The 17,813-nt window shown below is 39.0% G+C and overlaps 2 protein-coding genes across 2 annotated transcripts; both read left to right on the plus strand.

The window, feature by feature from the left end:
* The first annotated feature begins 2,595 nt into the window (after positions 1 to 2,595).
* Positions 2,596 to 6,676, plus strand: LOC116728818 (V-set and immunoglobulin domain-containing protein 10-like 2). The gene is made up of 6 exons (XM_032577136.1): positions 2,596 to 3,351; positions 3,551 to 3,835; positions 3,923 to 4,180; positions 4,892 to 5,167; positions 6,337 to 6,551; positions 6,668 to 6,676. Exons 1-6 carry the CDS (start codon positions 3,162 to 3,164, stop codon positions 6,674 to 6,676), a joined length of 1,233 nt encoding a protein of 410 aa, XP_032433027.1. The 5' UTR covers positions 2,596 to 3,161.
* Positions 6,677 to 7,739: 1,063 nt separating this feature from the next.
* On the plus strand, positions 7,740 to 15,124 carry LOC116728819 (V-set and immunoglobulin domain-containing protein 10-like 2). The gene is made up of 12 exons (XM_032577137.1): positions 7,740 to 8,093; positions 8,173 to 8,430; positions 9,065 to 9,343; positions 9,750 to 10,040; positions 11,491 to 11,772; positions 11,853 to 12,110; positions 12,197 to 12,487; positions 12,580 to 12,936; positions 13,853 to 13,975; positions 14,707 to 14,731; positions 14,824 to 14,915; positions 15,057 to 15,124. Exons 1-12 carry the CDS (start codon positions 7,979 to 7,981, stop codon positions 15,122 to 15,124), a joined length of 2,439 nt encoding a protein of 812 aa, XP_032433028.1. The 5' UTR covers positions 7,740 to 7,978.
* Positions 15,125 to 17,813: the final 2,689 nt, after the last annotated feature.

Raw genomic sequence — 17,813 nt, forward strand, 5'->3', positions numbered from 1 at the left:
ATAAGATTGTAGCTGCAGAGTTACTGCGTAAAGAGAATACGGGTTCCTTTTCTGTCTGATTGGGAAACTAGAGAGCCTAGATAATTCTCTGCTTATTTTATAGCGCAGATTATTAATAATAATTGTGTTCAACTTTTTAAACTACCAGGCTGTTTTGCTGCATTTATCTTTAACTTTTTTCCTTAGAATATTGATGTGATCATGGTCAGTTTTTTTGCAGACGGACGGTTTTTTGAACGGTTGGACGTTCAAAAACGGCCTTGGAAGACTATCAGAGGGTTCTGTGTAAAAACGTCAAACTAGGTGTGAATCCTTAAAGAATGTGCCTTTTCAGATGTTTAATTCATGTTTGCATGCCTTTATGAAATAGGTTTTGATCCAGTTTGAATTCCAAATTATTCAGGTAAAACTTTGAATGTTCGCCCCAAACAGCCCTGCTTGTGTTAGGTAATGTGCAGGTATGTGCATTTATGCATGAGTATGTGTGTGTGGAAGTCTGAGCCGTTCACCCATGCAAATGTCTTGCATAATAGATGAGTTTGTGATCCCCGTGTTATCCTAACCCTGAAGGAAAAGAAAGGAGGAAAGACGGGCAGAGAAAACAAAAACCAAGACTGGACAAGGCAAAATCAAGTTTTTAAATTGAGTCCTTGTGCCTTCAGCCATCATGAAGAATCATTTGGACTGGAGAGACAAAGAAACACAGTTCTAGTGCAGAAAGGATGTACTAGAAAGGGGATTTTCTTTTTGGTGTTTGTAAGCTTCAACCTTCAATGTCTTCCCCATTTTTTGGATTAAACTTCTTGCTGGACTAAGAATCATCATGCTACAATGGTGGCCCGAGTGCTAGAGCTGGAATTTGTATTTCTTTCAACAAGTTTATTAGTTTTAGCAACATGCGGTAAGGGTTTTATCTATTTATATATCTGTCTCTGTCATGTAATTTCACAACTGCAATAGATCAGTTCTGTTTAAGTTCATATGTTATTCTCTTTTAGTTTACTCATGGCTGAAAAATAATACCATGGTACACATTTTTAGTGTAGGGAACAAAAAGCAATGCTAAATACATTTAGCATATACAGAGTTTCAAACCTATATATAAGCTTATATATACAGTATGTAAAACAAAACTTTGTGTGTGTATGTGCAATCAATCCTGGCTTCAGCTGAACATAGGCAAGGCACATGACACCTCCATCTTTGTTTCCTTCACACAAACGCACACATTTTACCTACAAAACATGGTGTCATTTCTCTCCTTCAGCCCTTCAGATAAATCACACTGGAGAGGTGGTGTATCAGGATGCCAGTGTGTATGGGGTGGTGGACAAAGCTGTGGTTCTCAAATGTGGAGCAGCGTTACCTGATTTATACATATGGAGCTTCACTGAGCCAGGCACTGATGCCATCAAAGCAGTGCTCTACGATTTGGGGAAAGGACCGAGGATCCAGAAGTTAGCTATGATGGTTGGACCAGTGACAATCCTCCCAAACACGGCATCAATAAGCATCGAGAAACTGCCTCTGGCTGCACATGGTTTGTTCACTTGTCAGGCTTTCTATGACATTGAACATGAGCCTATAGTTTACTACTACTACGTACATCTGACTGTCCAAGGTAAGAGTCCCACCTGTAGGTATGACTATGGTTAGAAGGGTACCCTATTACAATAAAGGGATGTCATAGTTGAACACTGGGATAACCTCTGAGAACAGACAAAGTATGCAACAGAGGTGACAGATGAAAACCACATTTAGTAAAAATCATACATTTTGAACCCCCAACCTGGGAAAATTTGAACAAATTCCAGGAACAATACTTGAGATTAGCTTTTGAGATTAGCAGCTAAAATGGCAATCAGAACCCCTGATCTCCAGTGTCTTTTCTGGTAAACCTCGAGCTTCAGAAAAAACATGGCAGCCATTTATCCCAATCACTGTCTAAGCAAAGGCAACTTGTAGTACAAATGCCCCTTCCAACAAGAAACCAGTTTCATGTTTCCCCGCTGAGGGTATTGAAAGGTTTAAGTTGACGTCATCAAACACAATCAAGCAATGAAGGCCCGGTTCTGGTAGCGATCAATGGGTCATTCCATGTGAAATGAGTTTGGGTTGTTTAGTGTAGACAGTGCTAGCATATTAACATTTTAACGAAGGGACTGAGTCATGACATGAGCCTTTTCAGGAGCATTCAAGTAGATTGTAGTCAATTTGTAATAACAGATTTGATCAGGTGAATGATTTTGAACAAAATCATGATTAATTTCAGCAATCCACCTGCTACATTTTTCCAAAAAGGTTTAGACAGTAAGATCTTTAGATTTGTGTGTCTAGTGTTCCCATTGGCAAAAAACACAGAGTTAGCACCAAAGGCACAATGTCTGATACCAAAACATTTAACTACAATGTACTAAACAAAAGGAGAAACGTCAAGCTAGCTGCTCCAAATCCATTGATGATGTTTCCTACAAGTTATTTAGAAATGAAAAATTCAGGTTAAAACAACTCTGTATAAAACTTAAAAATTTAATTGACAGTGTTGCACTTCTAAAACATCACTGCCTTCTGTGATTATGTTTCCGATACAGTTCCTGTCAGTAAGCCGTATCTCGTGATGAGTGAAGCATCTCCAATCGAAGGATCTTCAATGTGGATGAACTGCAGTGTTGAAAATGGTTCTGAACCGCTTCAGTACAAGTGGCAACATGAAACTCTCAATAAAAACATTTCTGACTTATCACAGAACAGCAGCATCATCACTGTGACCAGAATCAGCAGAAACTACACTGGCTGGTACCACTGTGAAGTCAGCAATGCCGTCAACAATGAGACCTCTGACCGATTGTTGATAAATGTCACATGTAAGAATTTTGGATTTTCCTATTAGGTGCAGATTAGATGCAGATAAAAAAAAAAATTGCATCAAAATGCTTTCCTCCTGTTTGTTGCTCCACTTTAACTTTTTCTCTACTGTGACGGTTTTTTAAAATAAAAATAAAGCATCTTTGTTCTGAGTAGGCTGTCGATCTCTGACCTACATTTTGACACTCTGCTCATATTGTTTGTCTTCAGATGGTCCGGATGAACCTCAGATAAATGTGATTCCATTCCGTATAACAAAGCATGGATACTCTGCTCTGGAGAATGAGACTGTTTCCATGTACTGTGAAGCCCAGTCCAATCCAGGCAGTCAGTACATCTGGTTTTACAATGATTCAAAAATGTACACAAGACCACTCCTCACTATCAACAAGATCCTCCGAAGCCACACTGGCAACTACACCTGCATGGCCCAGAACTCCCACCTCCACACCCAGTCCAGTAAAACCCTCAGCCTGACTGTTTACTGTGAGTGTGACCTTTGACCGGAACATTTAATTTAATCATCACTTTCCCACATTAATCTTTGTTGTCAGTCTCAAGTTCTTCCATGTTAGAAAATTTCATTTCCAACATCTTGAAAAATATAACCATACACACAAACATCTTAATTTAAGCTCTAATTCATTGCAAATTTATTGATAACACACGTTTTTTGGTCCTGCAGACCCTCCAGATGGCTCCCCCGTGTGCTCTGTGGAGTCTGCACTCAACCACACTGCTCTCAGGCTCCTCTGCTCCTGGCTCGGAGGATTTCCCTCCCCGTCCCTCAACTGGACCGGAGACCCAACACAGGCAGGACAAAAACAGGTCGACACAGGGCAACAACCTCGTCTGACTACCAACGTCATGATGCTCCCGTCTGAGAAGCTGAATCGTAACAGCAGCTTGTTCACATGCGTCGGCTCCCATCCTGCTCTACGACAACCTACAGAGTGCAGCACGCATACCTGTGAGAACCAGAATAAGAACATTAAATCTCTCATAACTAACTGGACAGAAAACTTGCACATTTCACCTCTTTTTTTCTTCACACCAGATATCCCTCCCTCAGAACCGCTGTGTTTCACCAACGTGACCAATGATAGGCAGTATTTGATGGTGTCCTGCGCCTGGAATGGAGGGCTACCCAAAGCACTGTTGTGGTGGGAAGGACCAGGAAACCAAAGCAAGGACGCACAAGAAGACTCAAACATCCTGGTCCTTCCTTATGGGACTGCCCACAGTGGGAAACCCTACACCTGCTATGCCAAACACCCACTTCTGACTGCAGCAAAGACCTGCAGAATCACACTAGGTCAGTGCTCATCTTCGCTGTGCAGAACAATCAATTATTATTACTTCCAATGAATTTAGAAATATGCAGAGACACCTGCAATGCATAAATTAAGTGACAGTTATCTTTTTGTAAAAAAATTTTTATGGTTTCATTACATGCAACATGCTAATTGTCTTTAAAAAAAACAAAAACCATAAGATTGCTTTTGTCCCTAAAATTCATCACTCAAGAACAAGCATTTGGTCGTAATTAGTACCAGTCTGATGCTTAAATAAATCATTTATCATTTGGTTCTGAACACCTTTCTTACTGAAGACACAGACTAAACTTACATTTTTCCAGCAGAAATGCAGAAAAAGTTATTCTCCTGCTTCATACACTAAGCAGGAGTGTTCAAAATGTTCAAAGCAATTTTATGATGCTTTGAACATCATAAAATTGAATGAATTGTGTTTTAGCTGCTGCTTCTCATGTACCTGTCAAGATTTGAACGCAGTATACAAAGCAGGTTGCATGACAGAGTTAAAAGAAGCTTAAGCAGCCAATCCAGCCAACCTGATTGGAAATGCCAACCTGACCCCAGGTGTCAGAATCCTTGAGTGAATGTACTGTAGAATAGCTCAGTAATGCAATTTCTAGTTTCACACACACCATGAATAAAAACACTTCATTTAGTGAACACTATCTTATCTTCTGTCTCCCTACATCTGCGATTCCTTTTCTTTGTAGTCTCCGTTAGTAAGCCGTTCCTCCTGATGAGCAACGCGTCCCCGAAGGAAGGCTCTTCTATCTGGATGCACTGCAACATTGAAAATGGGACTAAGCCAATACATTACATGTGGCAGCATCAACTGTATAATGAAAACTTCACAACGTTTGCACAGGGCAACACCAGCTTCATTAATATCACAGACATTGTCCGCAACCAGACTGGCTGGTACCGCTGCGCTGCAGGAAACGCCGTCAACAGAGAGAGCTCAGAAAGGTTATGGCTCAACGTCACGTGTAAGTAGTAAAGGATCCACTAAATTAATTCCCTGTGCTCTGCATTTTGTGTTAAATATTCAAAATTTGGGGCGTGCTGTGGTGGCGCAGGGGGTTAGCACGCCCCACGTTTGGAGGCCTTAGTCCTCGACACGGACGTCGCGGGTTCGACTCCCGGTCCCGACGACCTTTACCGCATGTCTTCCCCCCTCTCCTCACCCTCCTTCCTGTCTGCCTACTGTACAAAAAATACGAGCCACTAGCGCCGCAGAAACTCTTCGGAGAAAAAAAAAAAAAAATTCAAAATTTGCCTTATTTGCTTTGCACTACACAACTTAATTAATAGCTACCCTCTATATAATTTGATATTAGCATAAATGAGGCTACCTTGTTAAGGCCTCAGAGAAATGGAGGCTTTTCTTCAGCAGGGACAGAAAAACTAGTCAGAACGAACTAAAAACAGGACAGTCATGGAAGGAAACCTAATGGAGGCTGCAAAAAGATTTGGGACTGGGTTCACCTTCCAGAAGGACAAAAACACTTCACAAGTTAAAACTGTGTGAACCTGCAGCTGTAAATGCAGAAAATGGTGGTGCCACATGAGATCAACTGTTTACAAATGCACATTTCACTTTTCAGATATTTGATTGCAAAAAAAGAAAATGTCTAATTTTCCTTCCACCTTAATATTATGCACTGCTTCGTTTTGACAACTTGACATTAACCAAGAAATTATGGTCTGACATAAATTTGTTATAAAATTATTACTGATTAAACTTTAAAAATTATGTAGCTTTATGTTATTAAAGCTAAAGTTTAATCAGTAATACGTTTATAACAAATTTATGTCAGATCATGATTTCTTGGTTAATGTCAAGTTGTCATAACAAAGACATTTTGAATAATGTCAACTTTGTATTAAAAGTGTCATGATTTACCAAATGACACTTTATGACAACAGTCATAAATATTCATGAAGACTTAGTCATGTTCTTGACAGGCGTTATGTCATGTTTATGACGGTGTCATGACAGTTTTATTCACAACCTGTCAAATAAAGTGTTACCCCAAAGGGAAAAAAAGCATCTTTGGGTGATTAATGAGGCATTGCCAACTTAACAGCCCCCCCATTCTAAAGAAAGATGATTGACAGCATTGATCTAGACAATGTTCATGTTATTTCTGCTCAGTTGGTCCAGATGTTCCTCAGATAGACGTGGCTCCATCCAGTGTTGTACAGCGGGGCTACGCTGCGCTAGAAAATGAGACGGTTTCACTGACATGCCGAGTCCAGTCCAATCCAGCCGGTCAGTACGTCTGGTTCCACAATGACTCTGAAGTGTACTCTGGACCGCAACTCATCATCACAAAGATTCTCCGTCTGCACACTGGTGGCTACACCTGTGTGGGACAAAACTCCTACCTGAACACGCAGTCCAGGAAAACCATCACCCTGACAGTTTACTGTAAGTGGGACTTTAAAATTCAGACCATTCCTCTTTCTGTGCTGCATCCCTGCAGGCCCCTTGATCCAAATATGTCATAGTACAACATCAGGCAAGTCAAAAGTGAAATGTATCACATTTTTATCAATTTCAACAGAACATTTTCTTTATTTTAATTTGATCAATCTGAAGTTTTCTTCTGATTTGATGTTACTGATGGTTAAGTTTTCATACAAAACCTTATTTCTAGTTTCAATCACAAAACTAACAGTCCTCAAAGCAAGAAGGTACATTGGCATCTTTCTATTATCGCCAAGATGATTTGAATGATAACAAAAATCCCTAATATGTTATTCATTTAACCACTTCATGCAGATTCATACATTTTACTCACAAATAGTTTTATCAAATGCTTTCTTCGTTCTCAATACATTTTCAATCATGAATATTATTGATGCCTTCCCACCTCCCATCTCTATTTCCTAGGCAAATAAATGCACAATGCAAACATGACAATAGTTTAAATGTCTAAATTGCAATGTAACTTGAATATTTTTTTGTTGTTTTAAGATGATGAAAATTCACTTTGGTCTTGGGCCAACTTGGACAAACTGTTACTTTCAGTCTTACGGTTTACTTAATCCAGATCTGCACTCAGATAGGACATTAATACAGTTATCTGCTGCAGATATTAACTGCCTATAAGGATTTAACAGAAAATCACTTCAAAACTTCTTAACTTTCAACAAGTCATTGAAAAGGATTCTCCTAGTTTCACAGACGAGTATGAAATCTTAAGAATTAAATTGTTATATATTTCTATATATTAGTTCCCACAGATTCAATAGATTTTTCTCTTATTATGACAGATTTGATATAAACTGTAAGACACTATTTGGTGTGCAATATTTTCTAAGTCATACCTATAACAATTGATCTTATTAGAGACAGGTTCATCTGCTACTTTATTTTGAATCACGATTCAATAAAATTATTTTACACACAGAAGTATTTTGTAAATTTCTTTCTAGTTATTGCCACATAAAATATTTAAATGCTCTTTAACCCATGCAGGCAGTCGAGAATATGGGATCATGTAGATAGTTGCTGTTCTGACAACCTACAGCTGGAAATTATTAAATGATCTACATAAACTATGTTAGTGAATCTGAACAAATGTTTAGTGCACTTCCCTCCCCAGTGACTCACTTCTTACTGTACACATTTAATCCCTGCAGATCCACCTGACAGCTCCCCCGTCTGCTCCGTGCAGCCGGCTCTGAATCACACCTCACTGAAGCTGCTCTGCGTCTGGCCCGGTGGATTCCCCTCCCCGTCCCTTCACTGGACTGGAGACCTGATCCCTGCAGGACAACAAATAAATCCAATGGGTGCACACGTTTTGCTGCCCTCTGGAGGTTTAACTGCTAACAGTAGCTTGTTCACCTGTCATGGCTCCCATCCTGCTCTAAAGCAGCAGATGAATTGCAGCACAGTCACATGTGAGTCCAGAAAGCTCAATAAAAATGATGAATGAGAGAAAGAAAGTCGTTCAGTCATATTTTACTCCCTCTGCTCTAGATGCCCCCTTTGCAGAGCCTGTGTGTTTCGCCAATGTGACGGATGACAAACAGTTTCTGGTGCTGTCCTGCTCCTGGGGTGGAGGGTTCCCGACAGCGTTGCTGTGGTGGAAAGGTCCAGGTGGTCAGGGCAAAGACGGAGAAGAGAGCTCCAGCGTTCTGATTGTTCGTTACAGCGCCTTTCAGTTTGGGAAGGCCTACGTATGCGCTGCTAAACACCCGCTTGTGACTCAAACAAAAACCTGTGGACTTACACTGGGTCAGTGCTCATGGTCACAAACAGCATAAATGATTTGGGAATTAGAGATATTTTGCTGATGAAGTCTAATTTTTATGTATCTCTGTATTGGCAAAACACAGCACTTGTTATGTGAAGCGAAACGCCATAAATTTTCATTTATATGCATGAATTTAGAAGAACCAATCACTTCAATTTAATTGTAAAACACTAGCAACTGCAACAGTGTAAAGCATAAAAAAGTCAGAGCATTTAAAGTTGCATTGCCACCTTAAGACTGGCACTTAACGTGCTTGCCAATTTGTACATTCAAGTATTTAATGTTTGTTTAACGATGAAGAAAATGGTTGCTAAATTTGTGTTGATACAACGTAAAATTGTTAGTGTGTGGATTTTTTTCCCACAGGGCCATATAATTTCTGGTAAGACAAAAATACAAATGATCATTTTTTTACTTATTCCACTTAAATAACATTTTATAACCTGTTTGTCATAAATTTTAGTTTGAAAACTAAGGCAAAACCTGACCTATAAACAAATGTATAACCACTGTTTTACTCTGTTATATGTAATATTTTGAAAGGCAACCGAGTCTAAAATATTCACATAAAGGTGAGCCTTTGACTGATTTGTTGCTGGATTTGTTTTTTCACAGTCCCTGTTAGTAAACCATCTGTCCTGGTAAGAGACACACTCCCAGTGGAAGGAGCGACGGTAAAGATGCAGTGCAACGTGGAAAATGGGACTGAGCCCATCCAGTATGTGTGGCAGCGTGAAATTGAAAGAGGCAGCATCACAACATTTGCTCAGGGCAGCAACAGCAGCATTATCACCATGAGCAACGTCAACCGGAGCCACAGTGGCCGGTACCGCTGTGTAGGCAGCAACTTCCTCAACACTGAAAACTCTGACTGGGTGTTTTTGGACATTATCTGTAAGTAATTGTAAATTATATGTACATGTTAGCAGCTTATAATCTTTCCAAATATATATATATTTTTTAACCTAATACTTTTAGAAAACTTTAATTGGAAGTAAACAGTAAGTTCCATAAAAATTACAACAAAGTAAATGTACCTACTAAGTTCTGACAAAGAAGCTCTCATAATTGCGTAACACAGAGCAGATCCTGATAGAACAAAATCAAGTTATCATGTAAAATCTGAAAATGTAAAGTTCTACAAAATGCTGCTTAGTAAATGTCATATGGCTAACCTTTAGATAACAGTTACCCACAAGTTTCACATATCTTTATTATCTAGTGCTTTTTTTCAAGCTAATTTACTATATTCAGCACAGCGTTAAGCTCTTGACTGTGTTCATGCTCTTTTTGTTCTCAGTTGGCCCAGATGTTCCTCAGATTGACGTGACTTCATACAGTATAACAGATCGAGGATTCTCAGCTCTGGAAACTGAGCCGGTTTCTTTGTCATGTCAAGCCCAGTCCAATCCAGCCAGTCAGTACATCTGGTTCTACAACAACTCCCAGGTGTTCACCGGCCCACAGTACACCATTGCCAAGATCCTCCGTGTGCAAACTGGTGACTACACCTGCTTGGCACAAAACTCACACCTAAACACGCGCTCCAGGAAAACCGTCAGCCTCGTTGTCTACTGTGAGTGTGACCTCTGACACTGAACCAGCATTCACATAAATAAAAACCATGGCAACAATTCTGAGCAGCCTGGAGTGACCCAATTCTGATTTGTTTGCCTTAATGCGACCTGTATCTGATCTTTTCATGGCAATCTGAACAACACAGGTTGGATTTTCTTTTTCCCCGAATGCAATCCAGGCTACCTGGATATCCGACACATGCGCACCTGATCTTTTCAAAAGTGACCTGAGTCCTAACGGTCAGGTCGCATTCATCCGATCTGATACATTGATACTCGACAAACATCCCTATTCCGTACAAGCGGGAAGAAAAACAACAACCATGACGGATTATAATGAGGATCACGTTGTTAATATGCTGGCTCTGGTCGGACAACAGATTCACATTTTTAAGTTAAAAATCGTAAGCTTTGCTCCGCAGTTAGCGTCCACGTTTACTTCCGCAAACACTACTGAGCGCGCGCTCCATGTGTGACGTTATTGCGCCCTCTACTGCGCATGCGAGACACTTTCAGGTCGTTTGCATTTCCCACTGGAGAACAGATACTGGTCGCATATATTTGGAAATGTGAACGACCACAGCAAAAAAAAAAAAAAAAAAATCCGATTGACAACAAATCGGAATTGGGTCACTTCATGCTGCAGTGTGAACATAGTCAAAGTGAGGCTTTGGTTGTTTTTATACTCCTGTTTAGTGTAGCTGGTTCCTGTTTTCACTTTGTGTACTTCCTTAGAACAGTTTATTGAAAGGAAACCCTTTATTCTAGGAATTTTTTTAAGGATGGTAGTGGCCTGATTTAATAACACACTTTCTGCTGAAACTAAAATTTAAATGTGAGACGGTACCAACACCAAAGTTAACCTCAATGAATCTACTTACCTCTGTCCTTTCTACATTAAGCTAAGAAATTCCTACCTTCCCTCTCGTTAGCATGATGTACCTACTTTCATTATTAACTGTAAAAAAACTGTGGTGATGGAGACACAAACATATAAAGTCCAAAATTCAAAAGTCATCAGAATACATATGATAATATATGTTATAAAACTTGCTATTTAACAGTGGTCTGACAATAGAGCCTTGTCGAACTTCAGATTAAATTTATTAATACACATTTATAATTGGGAAATGACACAAAGTGATTTCAGCCTACCAAATAAGATCTGAACCCAGTACTTCAAAATGATGCTGTACATGGAGTTGCATCTGTCCATGAACAGTGAGAGGTAAACTGTAAATATAGTGCCATAGAGTTCATCCTCCCAATTTTACCTCCCCGTCTGATGTGCTTATCTAATTCATTTTCATTCCCTTTATTCCTCATAAAGGGATTTTTGATCATTTTAAACACATTCATGACATAGATCTCATATAGTTGGTAAAAAAACCCCTAAACTATCTACTCAACTGAACATGATGTTTTTTTTTGATCAATTTACTGATCTATACTAAATTCCCACAGACCCTCCAGCTGGCTCCCCCTCCTGTTCTATGGAAGCGGCTCAGAATCATACGTCTCTTAGTCTTCTCTGCTCATGGTCTGGTGGACTCCCTTCCCCATCCCTTCGCTGGACTGGTGATGTAATAAAAGCGGAACAGGAGGAAACAGAACTGCAAACGAATCTGCAAAACAGTGCTGCCATCTTGCTGCCATCTGAAGGCAGGATTCCTAACAACAGCTTGTTCACTTGCATTGGTGCTCATCCTGCCAGAAAACAGCAAGCAGAATGCAGCATGCATACATGTAGGTTTACACATAAAAAGAAATCATCAACACTGAAAAGTTGTTGTTAAAATTAAGACCTTACTTTTTTCACCTTACAGACATTCCTCCTGCAGAACCGGTGTGTTTTGCCTACGTCACAAACACTCAGCAATACCTGATGCTGTCCTGCTCCTGGGATGGAGGGGCCCCAAAGGCCCTAGTGTGGTGGGAGGGACCAGGGGGCCAAAGCAAAGGAGGACAAGAAAACTCCAACATCCTGGTCCTGCGTTATGGGACGGCCCGAAGTGGGAAACCGTACACCTGCTACGCTAAACACCCACTTCTGGTGGAAGCAAAGAGTTGTAGGCTCACACTGGGTCAGTCCTAACGATCACTGTACAAAACAGTAAACAGCAGAAGGGATTTTTGTTTTTAAAAATTACTTAATATCTTTCATTTTTAGAGGCCCCGGTGTTGTTGACGCAGCGCAGAGTCATCTCTGTGTACGAGGGGAGTGACGTTCAGCTCACCTGCAATCTGAGAGCCAATTACCTTCCAGCCAATGACATCACCTGGTTCAACAACCAGGGCATGGATGTCCGAGACACTTCGAAGTACATGCTGCTGCAAACGTCTGCCTGGGCCAACCTGACTGTGAGAGAAACCGACGAGACGCAGGACAGCGGAGAGTACAGATGCTCCACTTCAAACGCAGTGGGAGGCGCTGAGATCAACGTCACTCTGGTGGTCAAAAGTAGGAATCTCTTTGGATTGTCTAAATTTCGTAATAGATATTACTAGACCAGTTTTGAGGGCACATTTCTTTTTGCTTTGCCTCTGCATCAGAATACCCCATGCCACCCAATGCAACCCTGATCAGAGCGACGTACAACAGCCGACAGCGTAACGAGGTGGAGCTGGAGTGGCAGGTCGACGGTACGGAGGAGACTGGAGGATGGACTGGTTTCCACCTGGAGCACCAGTGGGTGTCTGAGCGACCAAACAAGAGACGGAGCAGCAATATTTCACAGCTGCAGATGGAGGAGAGGATTGCCTCCCAAGACTGGTACCGTACCATCATCCAGGATCCAGGCAGCAGGAGTCACACAGTTCGAGGACTGACTCCGACCGTTACCTACCAGTTCCGCATAACACCCATCAACCACCGCACCATCGGACACCCGTCTGTAGCCAGGACTCCAGGTAACAAAGAGAAAATTTAGAAAGCCTGGTCAGCTTTGAGGGTCAAACGTTTTTTCTCTCAGAGAAAGTATCTGAAAGAAATGATCAAGTAAATGTAGGTACATTTACTTGAATAACTTATTTGAAAACAATTACTTTTTACTTTTACTTGAGTAATTTTATTTTGAAGTATCTCTTGAGTGAAATTTAGAATTTTCTGTGAGTAACTTCACTGAATGAAGAATAAAGAAACTGATTTGTATTTTGTATTTTTATTTTGCCTGATTGTCATTTTTGTTACTTATATGAGTTGCTGACATTTTCATCCTTGAAATACCAGAATTTCTACTTAGCTTTATATTTTCATCCATCTGATTATGTAATGTTATATATTAAATGAGTGATAATTTGATCAGTTACTCAGTACTTGAGTAGACCATTTTACCAAATACTTTTTACTCTTACTTGAATAATTTCTTGGATTTCTTGAGTAAAAATTAATGCTGCTCTTGCTTTAGTACATTTTCTGGTACTCTGCCCCACCTCTGGAAACGATGACATACACGTTACATCTTTCACTTGCTTCCCCTTCACATTATTTTATTGTTTTATCCGATACATCCTTTTAAGTTTCTGTTTTTTTAATAATTGCAGAATTGTTTTGTTTATTGTGATGGAATAATAAGGATGAAACCACTTTATGATTGGTGTAAAAGGCAGATCTTAGTACCAGATAATTCACATAAATTCTAATTTAAACAGGAAAAAATTTAGAGTTATTGGCCATAATGGGGTATTGGTATTGGTAATATACTTTCAGAGTGATGAGGTGATTCTACTGAAAAGAAACTTGGTGAGACAGTTACAGCTGTGAAGTTTTTTCACTGAGAAAAAGCTTTTTATATTTAACTTTTGTGCAACTGTGATGTTTTTGCAGTGGAGCTGCGTGACAACATGTACCCTGCTGTGGTTGGAGCAGCTGTTGGTGGGATGCTCTTTGCAGCCATTCCTACTGTGCTGCTGCTTGTGTTCATCATACGTAACCGGGATAGCAATCCTCGTAAGTCCCCCACATTAAAGGCTCTTTGAAAAAGTTATAGGCTGCATATATTTTGTCCTCAAAAACTCTGTTTGCATTTTAGTTTAGTATAAATCCAGATATGTTTGTAGCGCTGGCTAAAGCTCATGGCAAGTGACATTGGGACCAAGACCAAAGCAGGCTTTTACTGTCTTTAAAAACTCAAGTCCTAAAAAATTTAAAGCAGTATATGCAAGCATTACTTTAGAAATGTTTTAACTATTGTCACATTAGAACTGGGTGTTTTTTAGCAAATAAACTAATGATTAGCTATACAGGAAGTGGAAGCTAGAGGCTATCTGCCAACAGTGATTTTGATGTAAAATGCGAAAATAGTGCGTTAAGTAAAGACATTTGGTTTTATTTTTATACTGATTTACCGTTCTATCAGACATTTGTTCTGACCTAATATATTTAACATGTTCTGCTAACAGCATGTGTTGCACACAGGAAGCTCATTGCTAATGCAATATCTCGAACCTCCAATTTCTTTGTAAACAATTGATGGTTTCTCTGTTTATAACTACCCAATGCAAACAAGATGCTCATTAAAAAAAATGCACAAATATCATTTGCACAAACCCCGTAACATTTTTGGGACTGGAGTTGTTTTAAGGCAGTAGAAGCCTTAAAATAAAATTCTGAAATGTCGCTTTGATATAGACACTAAAATGTGTTGTGCTATATTAGCAGTTTTTGCTTTCTTTCCTCAGGACTACATGCAATGCTTTTTGGCTCGTGAGTATTATCTCTAGACAAATAAGGCAGCTTTAGTTAATTGCCTGATTCTCTGTAAAGACATTTTATTTGTTTTTTTCTTGCTATTCCAGGCAGCACAGCCAATCCAGAGAAAATATTAACTTCCCAGAGGATGAGGTGGTTGCCGACTCAGATGGTGGGCTAGAGAACCCTACTGGATCAGGCAAGAAAAAGTCATATCAAACACATTTTTGATCAATCTAAGGATAGAGCCTAAATGTCATCACACTATAAAAGCAGGACAGGAAAGCAAAGTCTTGAATGTTCATAGGGAATTGTAGAAACATTACGCTGTTTTTTCCAGGTACAACTTCAGCAGAACCAAAGGCATCATCTTCTCTGGCCGCAGGCAAGCATCTCCCACTGCAGTAACGTAATGAGCCTTTTACCGCCGTTTGCACCAGCTGCAAGATCATAACTGTATAAATCTAAATCATTTGGGTATTATTAAATCCCGTATTATTTTTATAGACTGTAGGCAGTTTGATTCGTCACACCAAGGCATTTTATCAATGTATGAGCAATTTATTTTAAGAAATGGTTTGTTTGTTTAGGTAGTGACCGGGATTTATTTTTTAGTTAACTTTTCCACAGCTGCAGAAGATGAAGGAATATAGGAAGCCAGAAAAAAGAAAGATATATGTCTGAATGTCACCTGTGCAAAATGTGTTATTATGTTACTATTAGATTTTTCACAGTCCTTTACCACTCAGTGTCATTTAGCCTTTACAAGCAATTGACAACATGCTGAGATGAATGTTTATTTCCCAAAACATTAAAAGTGTGTTTTTATTTTTACAACATGCAAACTTATCTCCAAGACTCTGTCACAAAATACTATACGTGTGCTTTTGAAAATGGTTAAGTTATGCTCAATTCATATTATATATGTTTGTTTGTTTAAATAAAAAGTCAGTTTTACATGAGGTTCAGCATTTTTACACTGAATGTTTTTCCCATTAAATCTCTAGAAAATGTTTTTTTCCTGTACTGAATCTGTAAAATGACATTAAAATAAGGAAGACTCCCTTCCTCTCAATTTTAAGACTAATGCTTTTACTTTCCAATTTCAGATTAAGGCGGTATAATTTCAGATTAAGACACAATCTGAAATGTCATTTATGAAGTTGAATGTGTTACTGTCTCCTGAGGTGTTTCCAACCAATTTAATTACATGATATGAGTATTGGCAAAATCCAATACTCGTAAAATATGTTTTTCATTTGGCCTCATCTTGCCAAGTTTTCAATTATTCCATCACTTAACCACAGAGGAGATCTAAAAATTATTGAAAATGTTGAGTCAAAGGCCAAAACAAGGAATAAAAATAGAAACTGTGTGTAGATAATAATGGCAATTAAATTGCAAGTGAGACTTGAGTAGTTTATGAATGATAATAAACACGATTTATGAAAACATACCTGGTTTATTTATAGGTACAAAATTAAAGTAGGACAGAAGAAAGCAGCAAAGCACTGGTAAGGTATTGGGAGTTTCTAAATCCCTCTCTGCAGTGAACTGGATCCCAACTAACACAGGATGAATTTCCTTTCAGGTGTAGGTCACCTTCATGGTCAGACGTGAGTTATTTTGAGCTTTTAGCTGTATTAGCTGTGCTAAAACAGGATTTGGGTTCATGAATAGTTTAGTATTAAATCCCAGAACGTAAACAATGTATGTGTTCCAGCTCAAAACGACGGTTTTCAGTTTCTAATAATTCCTAAAATTCCAATTTCTAAACATCCCAAATAGGATTTGACTGGAAAATCCCCTCCTTAAATTGAAACCGTTTCAGATTTACATTGGGTGCATAAACACTTTTTAACATTAAGAGCACATTGTGTCTTTAGATTAAAAGAAACAATGGTTGTTTTCTTTCTCATTTTATTTAATGTAACTTGTAGTATAATGTCATATGGATATCAGCTGTGGACTGAAACCTTGTAGAGCTATTAACCTTACCTTTGAGTCTCTGCTTGCCCTTGCCAGGTAACGAAAACTGATCTCTGTCCTGCATCCATTCATGAAAAACATCTCGCATTACATTCTCACGGATCCACTTAGTCTCTCCTCCTCTTTCGCGTGTATAAGCTTGCTTAGTCTATTATTAAAATGAAACACATAATTCAGAAATGGTGCATCCATGAAGATAAAAAACTACGTTAGAGTTTATCTTTAAATGTGGGGATTTAAAGCCGTGGAGATTGCAGAACATTGTGAGCACACAGAATTATGATCAGATGCCTGATTTTTAAAATCTATTCAGATCCTAATCTGGTTGAAAAAGTTTGCTGTGCCTCTTTAATCCTTCCTGACCTTAGAGATTACAATGTGAAGCCTTTTATTTTAACTTAATGGGGTTAGTCATGGAGATATCAACTCACTATAGCTTTTTGCAACTTTTATATCATTCTTTTTGTGCAGAATGTAATAGGTTATGCCTGTACAATATCAGTGAAACAAATAGGAAAGAAAATATGAAATTTGCATTTCATATTTTTATACAATATAAGTATTCACACCCACTTTAACTTTTCATGAAATACCTTTTACAGCCTTCACAGGTGTTTGCATCATTTTACCGGCTTCATATATGACTCAAGCTCAGTCAGACTGGATGGAGATGATCGATTTCTAAGTTTTGTTACAGATTCTCAATAGAAGTCTGAATTGATTTTGATTGAATTATTCTGACACATGACCATACTTTGATCTAAAACATTTAGCTTTTTAGTGTCACTGCCCTGCTGAAAGGTCAACATCCAGCATAATACCTGACCTTTTGCAGCCTCTCAGAGGCTTTCTCCTAAGACTGCCTGTATTTAATTAATCTACCTTTCCATCAACTCTGCTCCACTTTGTTTCTGCTGAAGAAAAGCATCCCCGGATTATTTGTTAATTTTCCTAAAACACTCTGCGTTTTGCATTTATGCTGAAGTTTTCAGTCTGATCAGAACACCTTCTTCCATGATTGCAACGTCCCTGGCAGCATTGTAAAGAAAAGAGGGCCAAAATTCTTCCAAACCATGCGGAGGCCAAACAGTAAATAGTGAACTCCATT

This window comes from Xiphophorus hellerii, chromosome 11 (genome assembly GCF_003331165.1).
Source record: "Xiphophorus hellerii strain 12219 chromosome 11, Xiphophorus_hellerii-4.1, whole genome shotgun sequence".
Lineage (NCBI taxonomy): Eukaryota > Metazoa > Chordata > Actinopteri > Cyprinodontiformes > Poeciliidae > Xiphophorus > Xiphophorus hellerii.